This window comes from Ooceraea biroi, chromosome 1, assembly GCF_003672135.1.
Source record: "Ooceraea biroi isolate clonal line C1 chromosome 1, Obir_v5.4, whole genome shotgun sequence".
Lineage (NCBI taxonomy): Eukaryota > Metazoa > Arthropoda > Insecta > Hymenoptera > Formicidae > Ooceraea > Ooceraea biroi.
Genome location: NC_039506.1, coordinates 3,285,454 through 3,308,282, shown reverse-complemented (window position 1 = coordinate 3,308,282; position 22,829 = coordinate 3,285,454). Strand labels below are relative to the sequence as shown.

The 22,829-nt window shown below is 40.7% G+C and overlaps 1 protein-coding gene and 1 long non-coding RNA gene across 10 annotated transcripts; one reads left to right on the top strand and one right to left on the bottom strand.

Annotated features, from left to right (window-relative positions):
* Positions 1 to 348: 348 nt before the first annotated feature.
* LOC105280385 (protein Skeletor, isoforms B/C) lies at positions 349 to 22,805 on the bottom strand. Of its 9 annotated transcripts, none has more exons than XM_020032010.2 (16): positions 22,680 to 22,805; positions 18,991 to 19,241; positions 17,878 to 18,089; positions 12,599 to 12,736; positions 11,665 to 11,740; positions 11,313 to 11,421; positions 10,612 to 10,774; positions 9,108 to 9,367; positions 6,777 to 6,876; positions 6,469 to 6,653; positions 6,040 to 6,333; positions 5,582 to 5,756; positions 4,254 to 4,447; positions 3,644 to 3,868; positions 3,088 to 3,258; positions 349 to 2,463 (listed from the first exon to the last, which is right to left on the bottom strand). In XM_020032010.2, exons 3-16 carry the CDS (start codon positions 17,963 to 17,965, stop codon positions 1,276 to 1,278), a joined length of 3,366 nt encoding a protein of 1,121 aa, XP_019887569.1. In that variant the 5' UTR covers positions 17,966 to 18,089; positions 18,991 to 19,241; positions 22,680 to 22,805; the 3' UTR covers positions 349 to 1,275. The 9 variants fall into 9 exon arrangements, 7 of the variants coding, with proteins under 7 accessions (XP_019887569.1, XP_026829942.1, XP_011339202.2 ...); XM_026974141.1 differs by having other exon boundaries at positions 5,582 to 5,753; XM_020032011.2 differs by lacking the exon at positions 349 to 2,463 and adding an exon at positions 2,555 to 2,711.
* Positions 4,311 to 4,609, top strand: LOC105280384. Its single transcript, XR_894120.1, has 2 exons — positions 4,311 to 4,399; positions 4,482 to 4,609. It is a non-coding gene; the product is annotated as an uncharacterized LOC105280384 (long non-coding RNA).
* Positions 22,806 to 22,829: the final 24 nt, after the last annotated feature.

The following is a 22,829-nucleotide window of genomic DNA, read 5'->3' as shown; positions in this document are numbered from 1 at the left end:
GCTGCAATGTTGGTGCAAGCTTCTGTGCTGTATGGGATATTAAAATGCTGCTATAATTTGTCCTAAATAAAAAAAACTGCTATAATTTGAAAAGGAAAATTATGAGAATATTATTTTGACGAACATTGATGCTCGAAGTAAAAAACTTCAGGGTTTATTCAACTTTCTGTTACTTACTCGATCAATTTTCGTTAAACAAATATATTATTGGATACCATATTTTTCCACAGATGTTTTTAATTAACTTGTTGCAATTGATCTAACCATGCATGTACTGAAGTTTGATGTAATTCTAGCGAGAAACAAAATTGTTCTTTATCGTATTTAAAACTAGAATAATACAACAACTTGGAGACCTATGTCAAGATTAGCTTTATTAATAATTGCCTTAATTTATTTACAAATATGCCAGCAAAACTCAACAAATACCTGTTGCTGCAAACGCCTCTAGCGCCAGTTGCCAATCGGCAGTTTTGAGGCTCGATCGGGTTTTTATGCGTCTGTCTTCCTCGTCTAGACTCTAGTTTATTAAAATTCAATCAATTTTTTTATCACGCAGATACAAAAAGCAATGTTTATAATGTAATAGTTTTCTGAAATTACAAACTTGCATCTTCCAGTTACCATTTTCAACCTTTGGCTGATTAATCAATAATTATTGCAAGATACATATATTATTTTTGTGTATTTCTCTGAAAAATATATATATTAATATTTTACATAATATATCTATGTATAACTGCAATTCTCCTGCTAAATATTGTAAAACTGTTCCCCAGTGTTAAATATATAAAAGCAAACGTGCACGGATGTCGATTAATGAAAATAATAAAGTAATAAAGATAAAGCTTGTTTTATTTCCTTCGTAGACAATGATACGTAAAAGACGTGTCGTGAGAAAATCAACGACTAAGAAAAGCCGTCCGTTGTACTTTCCTACTATAATGATTATCTTCAAGAAATATCCTGGCAACAATACGCTGTGCTGCATTATGCAAAGAACACGATCGAGAGAGGATTGCGAAAGCGGAGATACCAGACGCGCGAGACGCGAGCTTGACAGGCGGATTGTACTACTTTATAGGAAACCAGTAGTTGTCGTGATTAGTAATTGCCTTTCCCCGGTGTTAACGCAGTTGGAGTATATTGTCCATTATTTTTCCGAGCGGTCCTGTATCCCGCGAGAGCGCACGGACGACCGACGCATCTTGATTCTCCCGGCGCTCCAGAGTGAAAAGTCAATCATATATCTTTCTCGGCCGATCGTCGCGCATTTCAAATAGCGAGACGCGCCGCGATCGCGATCAGCACGATCGTGCAGCCGAGATTGCCACGAGGAGCCCCTCCGCCGCCGACCGCCCCGACCCGATCGCTTTCCCAGTGCCCATCGTGCTCGAAATGTCCGTCGCCGTCTTGCTGGAAATCCACGCTGGACATCGTGCGGTTCTCGCGCGGCGATCTCTTCGATCTCTCCACCAGCGTGAGCCTCGTCTTCGGCAGGAAATCGCGGGACGGATCGACGGGCGGCGGACGATGCCTTCTACCGTACGCGGTGCCGTTCCTGCGCGCCTCCCCGGGGATCGGCGGCGGGAGCTCTCCCCGAAATTTACCGAACTGCGGCGTCCTGCTGAGAATGTCCGACGTTAGTCTACCCCTGTTACGATGCCCGGCGTCGACCAGGGATCTGGCCAGCCCGGTGGAGTCCTTCAGCTTCTTGCCGTCGTAAGTGACGAGGACGCCAGAAGGGGAGGCGGGTGGTAGCTGCTCCGGTCTCGTATGCGCGATCGGCGGCAGGTAGTAAGTGTCCAGCCTGTGATCGGCCGCCATCTCCATGTCATCGAGCTCGTCGAAGCGCGGCGAGGTACGCGACGGCGAGGTCTTCTTTCGTCGCTTCCTGCCGCCGCCGTCGGCGATCGTGGACGTCGTCACGGGCGGCGAGGGTACAAAGACGGGTGAGAACTCGTCGATCGTCCGATAGTCTGAGCTTTTCCCGTACACCTCGTCCCGCCACGCGGCTGTCGCGCCCGAGATTCGCTCCTGCGCGAAGTCTTCCCCGTCGACGGTATTCCTGATGATCGGCTTAAAGCCGCCCTCGATGACTATGGAATCGGGATCGAAGCCGGTGTTGCGCGCAGGCTTCAGGACCTTCCACGTGGGACCGGTGAGACCCTCGGTGACGTCCGAGGCCGCGGCATCTGCGCCCACCTTCGCCTCGAGTTTCGTACTCCGTTGCTTCGTGTCAATCTTGACGAACTTGTCACGCGGCACGTTGTTGGATGCCGCGGACGCCGCTTTCTCGGACGTCGCCTTCAGCGTCGTCGCGACGACGGCGGTGGGCCGGTAAACGGACTTCTTCCGCTCGATGTAAATCGGCCGTTGCTGTGACGGCAACGGCAACGGCAACGGCAACGGGAACGGCAGCGTCAGCCCGGCCGCTGTTACCATATTAGAGGTCTGTAGCGTCTGTAACATCGGACGGCGCGTTAATGTCACCGGTCGACGGATGATCATCAGTTGGGTCCTCTGAGGTTCAGGCTGATGATGATAACGATGGGGGAGCGGAGTAAGCTGATGGCGGACGTAGTGATGGTAATTGCTCGCGTAATGATGCGGCGCTCGGGAATACGGTGGTAACTGCGCGTTGCTGCTGGCCGTCGCTACGTACGGCAACTTCGTCCCGTGGCTTGTCAGTGACGTTGGCCGTTGGTGATCTGCAACGAGGTTAGACAATTGCTGGTTAGTGGCCGGAACGTCCCGCGCGAGCTCCGTGAGTTGCGGATGAGACAGTGATTGCTTATGGGCTAGCCCATGTTGCTGCTGCAAGGTTTCCTCGTCATCTGCGTTCTTTAGACGTGTCTCGTACGAGTTCTTGGACGATGATGATGATGATGATGATGATGATGATGATGATGATGGCGACAAGCGATCGTAATCGTTATTGGCGTTCGTTAGTAACTGCGGGTGGTGTGAGACACTTAGCTTGCTGGCGGGGTTAGTCGTCAAATGATGATGGGGATAACGATGACCGTATTCGCGATGAGAATGATGAACATGCTGTTGATGTAGGAACTCCGCCGTTGGCTTTACCTTGCTCGCTACAGCTATACTGGCGCCATACTCTAGATCGTGCGCTCCCTGATGACTCTTTGCCGGCTCAGCGTACACCTCGTGCTTCTCACTGGCCGCCGATGAGGCTTCACTGGCATCACAACTGTCGTGAACATTGATCTTCCAGCCTAAGTAACGATGCGTGAAACACTGGAAAAAGTATGCAGTAAAAAATTAGGAATCCATTTGGAAATACCGTACAATAGTTCTTGCGCGAGTAACTCACAGATATATTATCATGTACAAGCTCTAGAAAAAAAATACATATGTTATAAATATAAATATAAAATAAATATAAAATTTATATTATAAATATAAATAAAACAAATTAATTGATATCATACTGATGAAAAGTTAATTACATAGTGCTGTCAATAATTAGCTCGCATAACGTTTACTTGCAAATCAGAACAGTTTAAATTACATAAAATAATATGTAACTGAAATTAGCTTGTGACACCAATATGCAATCAAACTCAATTTTCGATGGAATCATTTTGTTATTAATATTTAACTGGAGACTATTTGATCTGACCTGATAATACACAGTATCGGGTGTATTTTCGTCTGGAGTCCACTCCACGATGCCTGGCTCGCCGTGATCACACTCGAGAACCAGAGTGCGTTGATAAGCGCCGAAGGATGCGAATTCGTCCGCGGGCGGCTGATTCTGATCTGGCACCCAATTGCAGAGGCGACCCACGCCTGTGGGAATAACTTTGCCGCGTTGTCGACGCACGCCAGCAAATATCTTCACTTTCTATTGGACAGTAAAGTGAAACAGTAAGAGAAACCATTACGAATCGATAATTTGCATTTAAGCAGAGCTTTATGTGCAATGTGCACTTGCATGCATTCTTTTATTGAGACTAAAAGATCATTGGGCAATTCGATAACAAAGAAATTAAATTCTGTTATGATTCGACGACTGGTGCGTTCGCAAAAGTGCAAAAACCTGAACACATTAGTGCACAAACAATTAATTTAATAAATTCATGCTTGATTATTTTTCCTTTATGAATTTTTAATTTCTTTTTCAGATACAGATGATTAAATATAACCGGTTTATTTGGCATCATGCAAATCAAGGCGGAGCAAGATAATATATCATTTTCGAAAATGTTCCGTGTGCAAAAAGGGTTTACCGCTTTCTCCTCGGGCGTCTTGTGCTGGTAACCACCTACTGGGTCGTCCGTGATGTAGAACGGATGATAACGCGCCGGCGTTTCAGCATCTAAACCGCCTTCTACGACGAAAGTGTATCTCCTACCCCGAACCACATTGATCTCAGGTATCAGTAATCCGTTAATGTACCAGGAGATTCCCCAGCCGACGTGACCTGGAAAAAGTGAAGTGAAGACCGGTTTCTGCAGTTCACAGACACAAACGGGGCTTTCTTGTCATTCTCTTGAGTACTTTCTCGCACGAGAAATATGCTTAACAGATCGAAAGTTAATCAGCTTCTTGAATTCCAAGTACATTCGATCATTATGTTCCCAAATTTACAAAAGAAATGGTAAAATATTTTTGGTATAAGTGGAGTATTATAGAGGAGAATCCCCTATTATGAGATATGCTCCTAATATGAGATACTGGAGTTTCTGCTAAACTAGTGAGTACCATCTGTTAATTCCACCATAAACTTATTACTCTTGGTGTCAAATATATTTAGTGAAAAATTCATTGTTCGTTATTGCGTTTAGCTTTTGCAAGAAAAGGTTTGTGAAATTGTGAACATGTCAAAGGAACTTAAGTTAAGTCTTTAAACCTTGTTTATTACATAATAAAGAAATGGTTGGCAATAAATTCAGTATGCAATGATAGAGTAGAATCGTAGTAACAGGAAAATACGCGATTTGTTGAATTGCTTAATTGTAGAGGTTAGATTTCATGATCGCGGAACCGCTAGGCGCGTGGCTCGTATAATGAGATATTCAGGGTACTCTTAATATGAGATCATTATTGCTCGAATATGAAGAGTATGTAGTGTAATACAAAGAAAGAAAATACTACGTTAAGGTTAAAGAAAAGTTAATACGAATTTATGTTACGAATTTTTGTGTATTTAATTTTTATAGAATCTGACTATGGAGGTTAGAGAAACGAGGAAGCGTTGACAGTGGAATCGTGAAGATTTGGCGAAGGCTGTGGCAGCAGTATTTTTATAAAAATATCTAATAAAGTTTTTTACTTGCAATACTGATGTATTTTGCACTTTTAACACCAATTTCTCAAGGTATCTTATATTAGGAGCACACTTTCGCGATCTTGCGTAAAGCTCTTTTTTCAAATTTTTTTAATTTTCAGAAAAAATAATATTTAAATTAGATTTTTCATTTCACCAACCTAAAGCTTATTAAATTCTCTTCAAGAGAACGTATTACATTTTTAAATTCTGCCTATAGATTTCCTTACATTCGGCAAAATCGATATGGTATCTCATAATCGGGGACTTTCCTCTAATATTCTTTACCGGTAATAGCCGGATAGCCATGTTTTCCACCGGTGGGACCCATCTGCGCGTACAAAACACCATCTTCTGGCTCGTAACATTGAATGGGTGGTATCTCCCAAGCATCGTTCGTAGGAGCTGGTGCAGGAGTCGCCTGATTACGTTGCGGCCTCCTCGTGACAACGCTTAACTGCTGCTTTACCAGATTAATTTATTAAAGAATTCTTAATTTCATTAATTAAAATTGTTTACAATTTTTTAACATGTTTATTAAAGAAACTTAAAATTACTTAAATTTTCCGTATAAAAATATTAATTTTTATAATTGGCTTTCTATATAAGCATCGTATAAATTTGTTATTAAACCTTCTACTAATATTTTTTTTCGACTTTGTAAAAGAAATTTTATTTTACCCGTAACAAAGAATGGCGACCGAATTTTAATTTTGAATGTAATGAAGCACAATTACGATGCTCACTTGATTGCTGCTTGCGTCAGTGTAGGCTGAGGTCTGTTCTTGATCGGGCATGGGGCAGTTCCACGCAGGCGGTCTGCTGAACTCGATGAACCGATCGGTTTTCAAATAGTGGCTGTGAAAACTGACCTCCTGTCTTTCGTTCAACGGCCCGATAGCCCAGATTATGGCTTGCGATCTGTTTGTCAGTATCGGACGGTCCAATTCGTCGCTGGCCTTCAGTGATCTCTGGTATGTGACGATGCTGTAGCCGTTCACCAAGGCTGCATTCAGCAGTCGCACTGAGTCCGTGTTTTCCTACGAGACACGAGTAATTTCGAATTATCAGACCAAATCCAGTGTAATTTACAGTTTGCGGAACTGTACTCTTAGATGCGGGAGAGATCCAGAAGCGCATTAATTCTTTAAGTACACTCATTACGTCATGCATACCTGTATGCGCGCATCCGGGCAGCTACCACGACGTCCCGAGCACTGAGACTTTGCATCCAAGATATAATCGATGGCATATCCCTGCAACGTTTGCTTGTCGACCCAGGCGACGGTGACGTCCCCGCCGAGCATCATGCTCCTATCCACATCCGCGGACAATCCGAAGGACATGTATTGTCCGTTATCTGGCGTATCAATTCAACGTTGTAATTATGCAAAATGACTGTCACAAGCGAATTTATGTTTAGCTCCATGCATCTCTTAAGTACTTGTTCATCCGTAGAAACAACGACTTTTAATATATTTACCTAGTTTCGCAACGAGTTGGACAACTATGCTATCTCCGGCTACGGCCCATCGCACCTCGAAAGCTAAGCTGTCCTCGAGAACTTCGCAGTTAAGTTTCGACTGAAATCACACCGTGAGATTTTTATCTGGGACAGACGTGCGTAAGACTAACAACAATTTACTGCCAATTCCAAGTGGAAGCAATAATCCAGCATTGTAAAATATAACTTTCTTACAGAACCGCTGTTACAAATGTCAATTAAAGTTCATTGTTAATTAATATTTGCATTCTCTCTTACTTTCTCTTTATAACTTTTTTTTAAACAAAGGCTGGAGGGTCAATTAAACTTCATTTAACTTTAACATTTACGAGAGAAAGACCCTTGTAGAACAAATGTACTAAAAATTACTAAAATGTGCTAAAAAATACTAAAAGATATAAGTATTATAAAATCATGCTTGGGAATATATACAAAGCTCCAATTGTAAAAAATACGTTTATTTAGAATGTATAATACATAATATATATATATATATATGTAGAAAATGGATACAAAAATATCAAAAATATCAAAAATATAGTACACACATGCGCGCGTAAACGAATATGTGTGTGCATACATATATATACACATATATATTATACGCGTACGTATACATACCACCCGTATAGATATATACATACATACGTCAGAAGAAAAAATTGTAAATCCTCAGATATAAAAATAAGTAAAACTTTAATATAAAAAATTAATTAAAGTAAAAAATGAATATTTAAGAAATTCCTCATTTTTCCACGGTTATCAAACATTTGACGGACAAATTCATGAACAATAGATATAAGAAACTGCTAAGTATAAGTTTTCAGCGTAATTAAAAAAAAACAAATAAAAATCTAACACGCTGCTAATTTACTCAATTTTACTCGATGCAAACCTTTTTTCTTCTCGTATATGACATCTCAACGGAACACGAAAAATCTCATCTCAACTTCAACATTCTAGTTTAATATCTTGCGCGTTTTGTTCCCTGAAAAACAAACCCGCGCGGTTCAGAATGAACGAAACAACATTTAGTATCTCCGTGTGAAACAACAGATCCAAGGCAAAGCATCGTTTAAAACAGCGTGGCTGCGAGAGGTAAACGTCGGAAAATTCGAAATTTCCTAAATTGCGGTGAGAGCGGTGCGGCAAGCGGAGGGCATCTTCGTGTATTCACACACGGGGCGGATGACACTCAGGGAGGATGGGAAATCACGCGTTCGCGGTCAGTAGCGCACGAACGAGTCGATCCTTCTATCCCCCTGCAAATGCAGGAGTCTCGCATATGAATTTTGCTGCGGCTCGGCCAGAAAGCGAGAACGCGCGACTGGTTGGCGATACGAGGACGTCGACGACGTTCCGTCGTCGGCTGTGCGATAATACCGCTGCTGATAGCTCGCGGCCGACGTGTAAGATTGCTCCGCGGGTTGGACTACTTGGATCTGATCGTCCCGGCGGAGAAGCGGTCGATAGGTCGTCGGGCGATGGTGTTGCTGCGAGAGCGAGCTCGCGAACGAGATTGCGAGGGGGGAGGGCGGCGAGGAAACGAAAGAAGAAATCTCGTATGCACTTGTTAGCGGCCCCAACTGTCCCTGCCCTCCGCGATGCACGTTCTGCAACACAAGGACAGAGACAGGGTTTTTATCCATGAGCCATTGCTGGGTGTTTGGGCTTGCTCGCTCGCGAGGCGAGCGGAAGCGACAGCAATAGAGAGGACGAGAGCGTAAATTTCATGGTGGAAACTATTATTCTGAAATTTGCACTGAATAGCGGCGCAAGCTGTCACCGTAAAGCTATACCGATCAAATCGTAAGTGACTTTTAATTTCTCTTCTAGTTATCTCCGAGTTGTACGAAGATTAGAGTGGATTGGGGTGGAAGGACGTAGAATGCGAAATGTACTTATTCGTTAAACAGTTTACTCATTCAATGAATATATCGTTCCATGTGTAAGCCGTTAATCAAATACTGGATTAAAGGGTTGTATCGTCCACTGTTAAAACTCGGAGCAACACACACGTCGAACCTAACGTCTGTTAAGAAGCACAATTGTCGACCAAGTGATCGACAATTACTTTTAATCCAAAAATATTCAAAAACGAAAAAGCCGAAGAACAGACAGTTTCGCCGAAAAAGTCAGTCGACGTCACTCGTAATCACCATTTGTTTCAATAATTGTGTAATTAAATGTGCAAACAATCGTGCAATCAAGTCATAAATAATTATGCGATGCATTATAGTGCATTACGAGCATGCCAATGCGTTCTCCCACACTACGTGTCCCATTCCGCATAAAGTACATCCGACATACCTGCGGCGAGACTCCCAGCATCTTGAGGGACGGCGGTACGTTCATATTGTGTGGAATTTGCACGTGACCGAAATCTACGGCGAAGGCCTCGCACCACACTCCGAAGTGACCGAGTTGATGAACCGTCAAGTCACCTGGTAATGTCAGAACGATCGTCTTGCGGTCGTAGCGGCGCAACGGTTGCTCCTTTCCGTTCTCGTCGGGTACCCGGATACCTTGCGGCGAGGGCGTCGGACCCGCGCCTACCCAGAACTTGGCATCTACACAAAACAATTTTGTCATTCATATTAATTTTTTGTGTACTCTATATAATAAATTTATTTTGCAATATATAGATGCGTTTATTATTTTATTTTAATGTTAGTAAAGTTATTTTAATTATTCGCCGACTAATAATTTCTACTCTCCATATACAGGGTGATTCGTATAAAGTGACCGATTTAATTATTAGTGAAATTTGAAGACATATGAAAAAAGAGTTTATACCGATATGTTCAGTACAAAGGGGGACACCATATAACGGATACGATTATTTTATGAGTGGAGGCGTTGAGGACATTTCAAAGTCAACTTCTTTTTTTAATGGGATGCTGTATTTTTTATTTTGTAGGATAGTAGCCCTTTTTAATATAAATTTAATGATACATTACATAAAAACATTCAAGATCAATCAAGGCCAAAAATACATGATAAAATAAAATTCAAATGTATGATCTGTATTTCTGTTCTTCACAATAAATGTTCAAAGTTTTGACCTTGAACTCGACGACGCAGATAAATTGTCTTGCTCGTGATATAATCCGTAATATTGAACGGGCACTATGTCTATGTCGATCTGGATACCGTTCATTTAATACTCTTGCAGTTTCAGCTGCATTTTTTCCACATTCACCAAAAGTTATCAAAACGTCTACAATTTGTGAATTATTGTAATTAGCCATTACGTTCAGTGCTACGACTAATCTCATACTAAGGCTGCGTTCGCTTTGGCACTCACAACGTTTGTAAGCATCACTTGTCCTTACAATCTTCGTAATAATAACATTATGATAGCAGTTTCCAAAGAAAACACAGCTCATAAACATAGACCTAGACATACTGAGAGCCAAAGCGAACGACAGACGGATATACAGATCATACATTTGAATTTTATTTTATCATGTATTTTTGGCCTTGATTGACCTTGAATGTTTTTATGTAATGTATCATTGAATTAAAAAGGGCTATTATATTAAAAAGGGCTACTATCCTATAAAATAAAAAATACAGCATCCCATTAAAAAAAGAAGTTGACTTTGAAACGTCCTCAACGCCTCCACTCATAAAATAATCGTATCCGTTATATGGTGTCCCCCTTTGTACTGAACATATCGGTATAAACTCTTTTTTCATACGTCTTCAAATTTCACTAATAATTAAATCGGTCACTTTATACGAATCACCCTGTAGAAGTATAACTACTAAAGTATTGTATAAAACTATTATTATTAATAAGAGAACTTGCCAGGTGCTTCTCCGTCGTAACTGAAGCTAGGTATCAGAAGAGTTTGAGCATCCACGATAACGACCGGCTCCGAACCGACGCCGTGTATGCCGCTCAATGATTTCAGTTTCAGTGGTTTCGGATAGTCAAAGCCTCGCGGTATTTTAACGTCACCGAAATTTACCTGAACAGAAATAATTCTCTGTGCGTAAGGACGTAGGGCATGTATTAAGTATACACGACATAAACAGATCGTATAATTACACTATTAGAATCTGATAAACATCGCGTGCTAATATTTTCTTGTTCTTTATGTAATGTACCAGTACGTAAATGGACGTTTCGCTGCAGCAGTGAAAAACGAAAAAAAAATCAAATAGCGGTCCCGAAGTGGATCACTTTCCACGCTTGTTCTACTTCGAGGAACAAAATATAAAGTATTCCAGTGAGAGAAAACTTTTGAATACTGAACGTTTCAAAGACCTAATTGATAACTATGAAAAACTCCGAAAAAATCCCGATACAATCGTGAATATACGGCAAGCTTGTACGGTGTTGTGTATGCCATATTCCATTCACTTAACGGACTTCGAACGACCGGCAGGCCTGTATGAGTGTGAAAGTTGTACGTCGAGAAAATGATACCGGTTTTCCGCGAGGAGCAAGTACAACCGATGTCGCATGGGACCCCAAGGTCACGAGCGTATATGTCTGTTACTTACTGAGAACTCCTCGCACCAAACCGAAAACCATTTGATATTGTTCAAGGTCTTGCCCTCTGGTAAGGTCAGCGTGATGTCCTTCCTGCGGTACCGTTTGAGAACGTTCGTACTGCGAGACGAAAGAGGAAATCAATAGTACGATTAATCAAATAGGCGGACGATTCAGATTTGATGAAAAGCTCAAATGTCGTAATGACCATTTCTATGTTACAATAATTATATTTCATTCAATTACATTTAATAAAATCATTAAAATAAAATAAAATAAAAAATCATAAATAAAATCATTTAATTACATTTTTAATTACATGATAATTTTAATATTGCTTTTTGCCACTTCGATTTTACTTACGTTCCGTGTTCGTCTCGCACTCGGAACCCGTTGTTGTTGCTTGGTCCTTTGCCGTTCCCAGCATAAAAAAAGGCAGCTGCAAGTATCGTCTGTTCTCATTCTCGGTATCTTTATTGCGATCTTTATTATTAAATTCAATTAGACATCGGTGTTTGCAAGAAGTTGCAGTTTACTGAAAGCTAAGAAGTGTAATTCACTTTAATCCTTTCGCATTCATAAAGATAACTCGTGTGAAAGGATTCGAGTAAATTGACCGAGTGGAAAAAGTCTCGGTACATTCTCCAAATTTTTATCATCTCTCCTGTAACAGTTGCTTCTTCGTACAAGTCTTAGATAAGATCCTTGCACTTATCAATGACGACAAAGCTAGTTTAAGCGCAAACATGTTGCACGCTTTGAGATCGTGAAGCTCTAATAAGCATCTAGATATATCCCATTAATCGGGAACGGGAATCTTGAGCAGCCAGCCGACTTGTTAGCACGTCACGAATAATATATACGTGTTAGAGAGATTCGGGAAAGTTTTTCCGGTATAGAAATTGATCGCGGTCAGCCTATCAGGCCGAGGGAAAGTCTTCCCGTAATTTTTTGCGCATCTTTTCAAAAATCATCAAGCGGAAAAGCCTTTACGGTATTCGTTTACTCTAAAACCGATCATGACACATCGTGATACAATTTGTACGAAGAAAGAAAAACACCTCTATGAGATAATACATTTCCGTATTTATGCTACAAAACATTATCATTATTAAAAATATGTTATTTCAATTTTTATTCCAATTCTGCAAAAATAAGAAATTAATAAAGCTTATTTATCGTGTGATTTCAAACGATTTATCTGGCATTGAAAACCAACACAAATAAATGTCAAAATAATCTAATTTATTACCGAAATTGCACGGTCGTTACATTAAAATTATTCAGCTGTACCAACCTGGACCTTCGCCATCGTAGGTAAAATCCTTGATAAATAGCGTCCTTGCATCAACGGCATAAACTTCGCCACTCACGCCATGATGAAGTTCAGACAATTTACCGAGCAATTTTCCGTAATACGCTCCGCTACATATTTCTGTCAACAAAATAAATTTCTAATTAATTATCGTTAGCTTGTACGTTTGGCTGAACAGTACGCGATAATAAAGTGATAAGACTAGACAAATAATGTCATAAACAAAGTTCGATTTTATGCATGATATAACGGTCTCACAATTATTAAACCTGTTAAATGATTTTTCATTGTTTATCTCAGATTCTGCATCCGGACGATTGCTGAAGATTGCAGCAAATAATAAACTGCAGAGAATTAGCATAATTGTAGTGAAACTAATAACAACAGGATACCATAAGTGAATAATTAATCGCGTATCGCATTACGTAATACAAGTATGCAAGTAGCATCTTCCAGATGTAAGTAGCAAGTAGTCTCGTAAGAAAAAAGGAAGAATGCTGGCATGCTCGTTCCTTTTTCTAAGTAATTAATGCGCGTAGCGTGAATACAAAACATGAAAGTGTTTGCGTTCATGTATATCGCAGTACTTTATTTCTTCCTACACGTACCAATGACAAAACTCATTTGTAAAATTTCTGATTTATCGGAAAGTATAACAAATGGCAGGAAAAGATTTTTAATCAATTGTTAATCATTACGTTGAACTCTCAAAACGCGTAATATATTTCACTGCTGTGAATTACTGATCAATAATCGAGTTTCACGAGCTTTGACGTAACATTATACATCTGGTTTGCTTAGATGCGTCTAATCCGCGGCCGTGGAAACGATTCCTTAAACAGTAAAAGGATGCGACGTTACACCATGCGCACCTCCGCATACCATTCAGCCGCGTTATCATCGAAGAGACGGCTGCAGGAACTCGCGGAAGAACCGGTACTACACGTAATAATGCGCGCACGCGAGTTTATTGAGTTTGTTAGAATAATATATTCCATTTACATCGCCGCTGATAGACGTGCTCCCAAATACGGCAGCCGGCAGATAACGGTAGATAACGGATACTTCGTCTTTGCAAATAAACATCGGCTACGATTGATCGTGTCTGCACCCATACAGACTGGTACAGATCGTTACGAGCTTCGTGCTCATCATAGGCAAAACTGGATTCCGCAAACGTATCTCAGCTCTTACAAAGCGAATCACAGACAGCTGCACAGTTCGGTCGCGGTACGCTGGCAGCTCGCCAAGAGCACGTACGGCTTTGGTACGTCTTCAGTATGTCACGGATGTCTTCAGATCCGTGTTTCTAATGCTTCCCTAGACTGCGAAGAGAGATCCATATTTTTCAGCCAAGATCAACGGATTGTGTGTATGAAAATAATAATAATGAAAATTCCTTTAAGGGGGGAGCCTGCTTTAGAACGCTGAAAATAAGGTATATTTTACGAATTGTTTTTGGAGAAACTATGCAGCGGATCATTATAAAACTTTGATGCATTTATTAGTACATGTTTAAGGATAAAAAAAATTATTTTTTGATTTGAATATATCGCTTGTAGAGGTCGTCCTGGAGGCATCTTAGTGCAGCCGCGTCGCCGGCATTGCAAATTGGTGAGCATTCTCCTGCCTCCAAATTTCGTCTAAACTGAAAAATTGAAATATGTTCTCGTTATTTATGAATTCCCATCGTCGATGAACCAAAGAGAGAAGAAAAAAGTTGAAAAGTGCCAAAATGGTGGAGCTTAGAACACAAAAGTACGATTTTTAGGCAAAGTTGTTGAACTTTTTCATGCAAAAGTAATTGTTTAACTTAATGTTTTTATGAATATTAAAGGTTCATCGACGATGGGAATTCATAAATAACGAGAAAATATTTCAATTTTTCAGTTTGGATGAAATTTGGAGGCAGGAGAATGCTCACCAATTTGCAATGCCGGCTGCACTAAGATGCCTCCAGGACGACCTCTGCAGGCGATATATTCAAATCAAAAAATAATTTTTTTTATCTTTAAACATGTACTAATAAATGCATCAAAGTTTTATAATGATCCGCTGTATAGTTTCTCCAAAAAAATTCGTAAAATTATACCTTATTTTCAACGTTCTAAAGCAGGCTCCCCCCTTAACCGACCAATCTGACAAATTTTATTAATTATACATACATGTGTATTTAGTAATTAATAAAATTTGCCAGATTGGTCGGCTAAAGGAATTTTCGTTATTTAAGTACTCTGGCGGAATACAACTAATTATTTTGGTCACACATCGACGATGACAACGACATCGAAACAATCATGACACGAGTAAAGCCTCCGCTACAATAAAGTCGCAGAATCGTTCGTTAAGTCGCAATCTTGCATCGATAATCGCTTGAGACAATTATTTCCGATCGCGAAGTAGTCGTAGTCGCTCAAGTAGGTTCAATTGTCCAGCGACTACGACTACGACTAACTTTGCGACTGAAAATAACCGTCTCAAGTATCATCGGTACAATTGTAGGAACTTGTAGATACTACTGAAGATCATTGTAGCAGAGGCTTCCCAGCAAACACAGTCATATAACAATGATATTGCCATAATATAACAGAATGTAACACGCAATATAACATGTTCGTTACATATAACGTATATGTTAGTTGTAATTTCCCACTCGAACGAAATTGCAGTAATATAACAATAATATAACGTGTTACTAAAATGTTATTTAAATGTTATATAAATGGAATATATATTATTTATTCTTTCTTCCTCTCTCTACAACTACAGGTGCATGTTTAATTTATTTTCCTAAACGTTATGTACAAGTTCGTACTTTCCTCTTATTTATTATTCGTTCAAAAACGTACCACTTCATCGTAGAAATGGACTTACGATACAAGTTGTGCCCTGCCGTGATCACCGTTCCTATATATATTTTGTATTATATTTTGCATGCGAGAAACGAAGCCATCTACCGGACAACTCGACATCTGAATGTTAAAAATGATATATAACATAGACAGAATATGCAAATATTACAGTTATATAATATCGCATATTTCAGTTATATTACTGTTATATTATTATAACCAATGTATAACAGAGCAATATAACAGTTTTATAACGCAGTTATATTGCAGTTACAAAGTAAATTATGCAACCTCAACATTAATAACATATAACAGTTGTTATATTACGTGTTACTTCTGTGTTATATAATAGTTATATTTTGTGTTTGCTGGGTTAATGGCAAACGTTGGAACGTCATGCACGTGTACTAAATAAGTAACGCGAAACAGCGGCTGCCGCACGGTTCCGATTGATCGTAGAAGCGGGCTGCATCGACTACCTCGTTAAATCGAACCCTTTGCTCGTCCGGGTACCGTTAGGATTCCGTAGAAGGACAGAGTTATCGTCCGTCCACAAACGTTAGGACAGGGAAGATTGGCGCGCCGCGCGCATTAATCAAGGTCGCACGGTTGCATGCATTTCCGCGACGCGGATTCAACGGACGCGGTTTTCAGAATGCTGCAGAATACTCAAACGAGGCAAACGTTCAGGACATTATTAGGACTGATACAGTCGAAGATAAGAATTTTCTAACGCGAACGCTGCTCGGACTCGGTACACAACGTGCGATTTAAGCGAGTTTTTCGAATCTCGATCAGATTTAAATAATTATAAAAGTGTGAATATGAAATATGAAAATATAGAAATATGAAAAAATTCAAGCAACAATGAAAAGTTTCACAGTTTCAATCGTTGATCAAGTAACTGATTGACGTTGCATTCTCAACGAGTTTCTGAAGATAGAGAAGATAGAAGAAGACACAATATGAAAAATAAATATATATAGTATTGCTATCTCTCTCTCTCTCTCTCAAACTATAACTCCAACACACAGCATCAATCGAAATTATTTATGTCACGAACAGTTTGGTCCGACTATTCGCATACAGGATTGCGACATCGCGGACTCGGAACTTGTATTATGTACGGATGGCCAATTACGGTTATCCGCCTCCCGCTTTCACCTCCTGGAAGCCTGGAAATGTCAGGAGGTCCGCCGACGCGGTGTTATCGCCCTTTCGTTTTCATCCGTCGCCTCCTCTTCGCACAGATTCGCATCCTCAAGTTTCAGCATTTAATTCTCTACGGAATTCTCAGTCGGCTCGTTTTTTTGTAGACATCAAGCGTCTACATTGTTCGTACGAAACGTTACGTGTAACGTTTATGTATTAAAAATCTGTATGGTATGTGTTATTATTAAAATTTGCAAAATAATTGACATACATTTGATTGGTTTCCCCTGAGCAAATCTATCTATTTCTAAAACAATTGACTTGTTTCTTCTGCCAGTGAGACTTCCAGCAAGATCTCCGGCGTGATTTATCTACCGCCTTTTTTTCTTACGAAACGAGGAAATTGGACATCGGTTTTTAGATCGAATGCAACTGCTAATTGCAAGCTGGTATCATATAATTTCACCTTGCTTTCTAAAGTATGCGCTGAAAATGGTACGAGCAAAAACACGGAGCGTGAAGTCGTCCCAGGATGCGAAGCCACAAGTTAGCGGTAAGTAGAGTGGACAACGGGGCAACAATCTGCGAAATCGCGTGCGGATATTCTAACTAACCCGAATAACGCGATGGAAGCACATTCCTGCGGCTTCAAGTTCCAAGACAAAATCATCTCGCGATGAAACCACGTCGTACCAAATACACGGATGACGATTTTGATCAAAGAAAATTTCGCGGATACCGATATTATTATATTTACGCGTAACTTCAACGTATTCTGTAATTTTGTGTAATGTAGCCTGCCGCGAAGATAATATCCCGACGATAATTTGATACAACGTCGCCGGGTCTTTAATCCCCTCACTTTTCATCAAGGACGTCGTTTAATGTGCCACGAAAGAGTCCCGATCAAACGTAAGTTATAGCTTGATTCTCTTAATAGCATAATAAACCTCTTAGGTCACTATCAAGAATTAAAACACACTACATTTCGGAGAACTCGATAAAAATTCAGTAATAATTCAGATAGAATATTTTTCAAGCAAACGTATACATGCTGTGCCACGTCGCAGCGATTTATGCAAATCTCGCGATTTCAAGATATCCTCATCGAGGAAGATCGAGGTATGATAAACTCTAACTATTATACGAACTTCAAATTAAATCAATTTATTGTCGCGTGTCTGAAAACAATATTTTCCGAAGGTACTTTGCAAATTTTAATTTACGAAATAAATTAAAGCTCATTTTGAGACTTACGTGCTGCCGCGACAAGGAGAAACGCGGTGATTAGACCAACGGCCGACGGTCGTCGCATCGGGGGCGACGCGAGTGATCGTGTCGTCATGGTGTCTTGGTGGTTACTGCCGAGAAAAGTATCTGTTGTCGATCCAGGTAACTTTGTTGGTCCCACTACGCGATCACCGGCTCGCCTTGCTTCACCATTCCCGTTCCTTTCTCTCTGTCTTTCTCTGTGGGAAAGACTTTTCAGCTTTTCGCAGAAGATATACGCAGAAGTCGCCGTCGTCCCGTCTCATTCCCGCGAGATTCTCAATTTCCAGGCTCCATCTCGGACTTAACGATCTCATTTGCATTCTCGTATAATTACGAATTACCCTCGAAAAGTAATAATATTTACATGCGAGCGATTAAAGAAGAAAGATGATTGTGCCGTCACGTATCATTGTCCGGGGCCAAACGTGAGAATTCCCACGTGAGAAAGGAGCGTATATATACGCGCTTCGCATTTCCGAGCGTTGCGTCCGCACAGTACCGCAATTATGCGACAAATTTGACTGCATTACGGGACACAATTACGACGCTGTCATCACTACGACATCCACAATTACCCCATCACAGATGGTGCGAGGTGCTCGTGTAGACTCGCTGAATATTTCCCGAGTGAGCGCATCGCCGACGCGACGCGGCGACGCGGACGCTCTCAACGTCGCCGGGCGTGTTGCAACGCGGCGCGCGTTATTATTTTTGTGGAGTCTGCATTCTAGATTTTACCCGCGCGTGTCACGTTGATAACACGTTTCGCGTCCCGTTAATTGGGCCTCGAGTGACGAAAATTGATCCTGTCCGCTGCGAGAAATCTCGAGTTGTACGAGAGCTCTCAATCGTACTTAATAGCACGGGCTTTGATCCTAACGCAACACATAATTATTATGAAATCTCTTTTGAGTTTTGCAAGGAGGCACAATTAAATAAAATAATAACAAATAAATAAATTTCTTATAGCGACCTCTCTTCTTTTGCTTTTTTTCTTCCTTCTACGCTTACCTCATCGCTGATCTCTTACATTAGCTTGCGTCAAAGTAACTATTGCATATCAGTTTACATAATTAATATACATCGACGCACACAAACCTTGTTTTTTTAACATTGCCAATTGGATTGTTCTATGCAGAGGCGCAGCTTTGTACCTTCCTTTGGATTGAATTCGTCAGATTTCGCGGCGAGGAGCTGCTTTCCATTCCTTCATGGATGGACTGGTATGCGGGCTGGTTGCGCTTGTGCGGCAATCAAGAGAGAAGAAGTTCTGATCTAACCTGGAAACCGTCTTGCTCATCTTCGTCTCGTCTGGCCGCTCGCATCTCACCTCATTACGCCGCATACGACTAAGAGAGACAGAAAACAGAAGGGAGGTAAGAAGAAGAAAAAGAAAAGCGATGAGGTAGATTAAAGCTTACGTATCCTAGAGCGAGGATTATTACGAAGAGCTCATCCTCATGAATTAGATCAGATTAAATCTATCATCAGAAGCACTTCCAGGAGCACCGCGCAGTTGTCGCCGTGCAGCTGGGAACGCTCAACAATCCGCAGCGTCGCATCGCGTCGGCAACAATACATCCGCGTGAAACGCGTATTCCTCGCCGTATTGAAAGTCGACAGCACGGCGACAGGAGCGACGGATCTTCAGAAAAAAAAGCTGGCAAACGCCTGGATCCGCGTGCGAGAACGCGACCCGCATACGCGATGGCGAACGAGCGAAAGTCCTCTTCCTTCCTCGCACAGACGCCGACATACACACGCGCGCAAATGTGCTGGATGGTTTTTTTTTCTTTTTTTTAAATGGGATAACCAGCTGTTCGATTCCTAGACGCACTTTCGCACGCTACGCGCCGCCGCGAATATATCAGTCGCGATGTGCGTGGATGATACGACGCGCGTTGTATTGTGATAATTCTCATGGCGTACGCGTGCGATCTTATCCGGAATTAATGGGAATATTCCTGTAATTAGTTCGCCAATATTAACGCGCCTCTCGGTCATCGAGATGTGCTTTCTCACAAACAAGCATGATGATGTCACTCCTTCTATCTATATTTATGTAATTCCGTACATGTGAAACATACATCACACGCGATACTTTCTTCCTCTCCTTCTTTCTCTCCCCTAGATTTCTTTAATGGGAAAGAGAGGAAGCGAGAAAAGATGAATCAGAAGTGTTACAAATTATATAAAATATTTCTTATTTTTATAAGCACGCGCGTTTGTGATTCCTCTTCGAATTTCAAGAGCGATCTCAGGCGCATCTCGGGGACGAGAATTTGTTTAGATGACTATCCGTTAGCATAATGAGATGAGAGAATAGTGAAAGTTTGTCGTGCAGGTAAATCGCAGATGCTGAAGCTGATTCATGATGATTGCCGATCCGCGAGCGGTAGTCCACCTTCATGGATCAAGTTCCTGTGTTTCTTGTTTTGTGCTTCGCTTCCAGGCCCATAATTCGCCGCGGAACGAATCACCTTGCCTCGTCGGATATCTGATTACCGTACAAATTTAGTATACTAATCGCAGAGTATTAAATGTACTTATACATCTTGCCTTTGTCAGCAGGAACACCTGTCAACATCCCCTTTTCGCCATGATATACGCGACGCGTTCCTTCATAATTACCTAGCGCGCGTCCCGAGGCTAAACACGCGGTCCGCAAATGGAAAAAACATTCCATTCTTAAATTATTTGTTACTTTTCCAGAAACTGCAAACTGCGCTGTACGCGCTGTAGTACGCGCAGCGCGCGCTTTAGAAAGTGGCTGATGCTGCAAAAAGATGATGACAGGAAACGCGGGAGACGTTTTCTTGTTTGCAAAGCGTTTGCGACGTATAAAAACGCGGTGCTGACGTATGTATATATCATCATACGGATTAATAATATTAACGACATGCGAGCTAAAACCAGAAGATTTCGAGAGAAAGAAAAACAACAGGCGGACATCCATCACGTAGAACTGATTATTAATAATACCAGCAGATAACGTTTATAGAGATTATTCGAAAGAAGCAGTACGCTTAAAGAGGACGAGAGTCAATCTTCGGCGGAAAAAGGCACAAAGTCTCTTCTCTCATAAATTTTATCATTTAATTGAAACAGAACCGCAAGCTGCAGAACAAAAGTAATAACTCGTGGAAATGATCGCAAACCAACTGCGCCAGTTTACACGCGGATCGAAAGAGGAGGATCCACGTGTAAACTGGCGCAGCTTGGAAGCTGTTAACAAGCCGGACCGGCATCGCTCGAGCCGCGATGTTGCAAAAAACGACGTGTATCTCTTGCGCAATAATGTCGCTCGTCGCGATAATGTTCCGAGAGAATTCTAAATGTGAGAATTAGGCTTCCGCGGAAAGCGCAGCGGCCGTAATATTACTCGGGCCCATTAAATTCCTATCATCGAATTATCGGGAAACGATCGAGGCCTCTTATTGCTCATGAGAATTCATCCGCGGCTGTCGTTGATGCCGTCGAAAGCAACAGCTCGGCGCAATCTCGAGAGGTACCAGTTCAGTGATGCAACTGCAAATTACAATTGCGCAATTATAGATAAACGAATAATCATCAACAAATGGAACGTCCGCACGATGATCAGGAGCATGCACGAGGGTATATATGAGTGCAGTTATGTGCTTTCGATACTCGAGGAAGTAATTGCACGATAAAGGAAAATCGTTACAGTTATCTGATGCGTCCCGAGCGATAATATCGCGTTGTTACCTCCGTGTAATGGCACGTTTGGCGCAATAATTCTATACGAACGTCCGCCCAGCTTCTTATAGAAGATTTATTCAGTGATTGCTGATATTTCGTACTTTCACTCGAACACCTTGACCTGCGCACAATCGCATCACAATGCACAGACCCGCGTGTAGTGAGCTATGCGTATATGCTCTGCTTATTAATTTTGCATTAAGGTTTACACTCCCCTGTTTTGTTTGGCTTTAATCATGTCACATTGCATGTTACGTTGTAAATGTAAAAAAAGGAGGGAGAGAGAGAGAGAAGAGTGCGCTAGCGTATAAGTAATTATTTGGTATTTATTAGGACAGATATAATATACTCTGAAGTCCGTTTTACAGCGCCTAGTTAGTTGCGAACTCGTCGAAAAATTTACCGTTAAAGGTTACTCCCAAGGTGTTGTTTCTTCGAAACAAATAACGTTTTATTTCCAAATATATCTCGGAAGAACATCTCAGAATAAAACAAAATAACGCAAGAAAAATTATTTCTGTTTCTCTAAGAATATTATAATCTCTCTCTCTTTCTTTTGTATGTGTTTCTTATTTTTTTTTTAGAATATATTCGAACATACAAGTTCAAATTAAATATGCAATATAAAATAGAAATGTACATAATTGCAAAATCATAATAATTTAACTTAATAAACTGTCTTTTCTGCAAACGATATTTATCGAGATATTTTCTGTATCTCGAATAAAATAAAATTTGCTTGATGACAGAATTTAACAGTCAAGTACAGTAAGTAATAGGACTATTTAATAATACATGAGACTATTTGAGTGCTCATTAATTCAGCACAATTAATTTTCCGATTTTTATATTACCCTGACATTCCGTATCTGGGATATATGGTAAATAACTGTATTTTACCCGTTACTTTGTACATTGATCATTCATGTAACTTTGCTATTCCGAATTTAAAATATCTACTACATTAATCTTTAATTAATCTTGCGCAATTAATTTCGCGATTTTTAATTACCCTAATATTCCGTATCTCTGATACGGTAAATAACTGTATTTTATCCGTTACTTACTTTGTACGTTAAACTTCATGCAACTTCGCTATTCCGGGTTTGACATTTTCGAATTGAAAAATCGCGTCTAAATAACCATACATCGTGATTCAGAGTAATAAATGACGATCTGACATTACTTACAGGCATAAAAAATTAAACACAAATAAT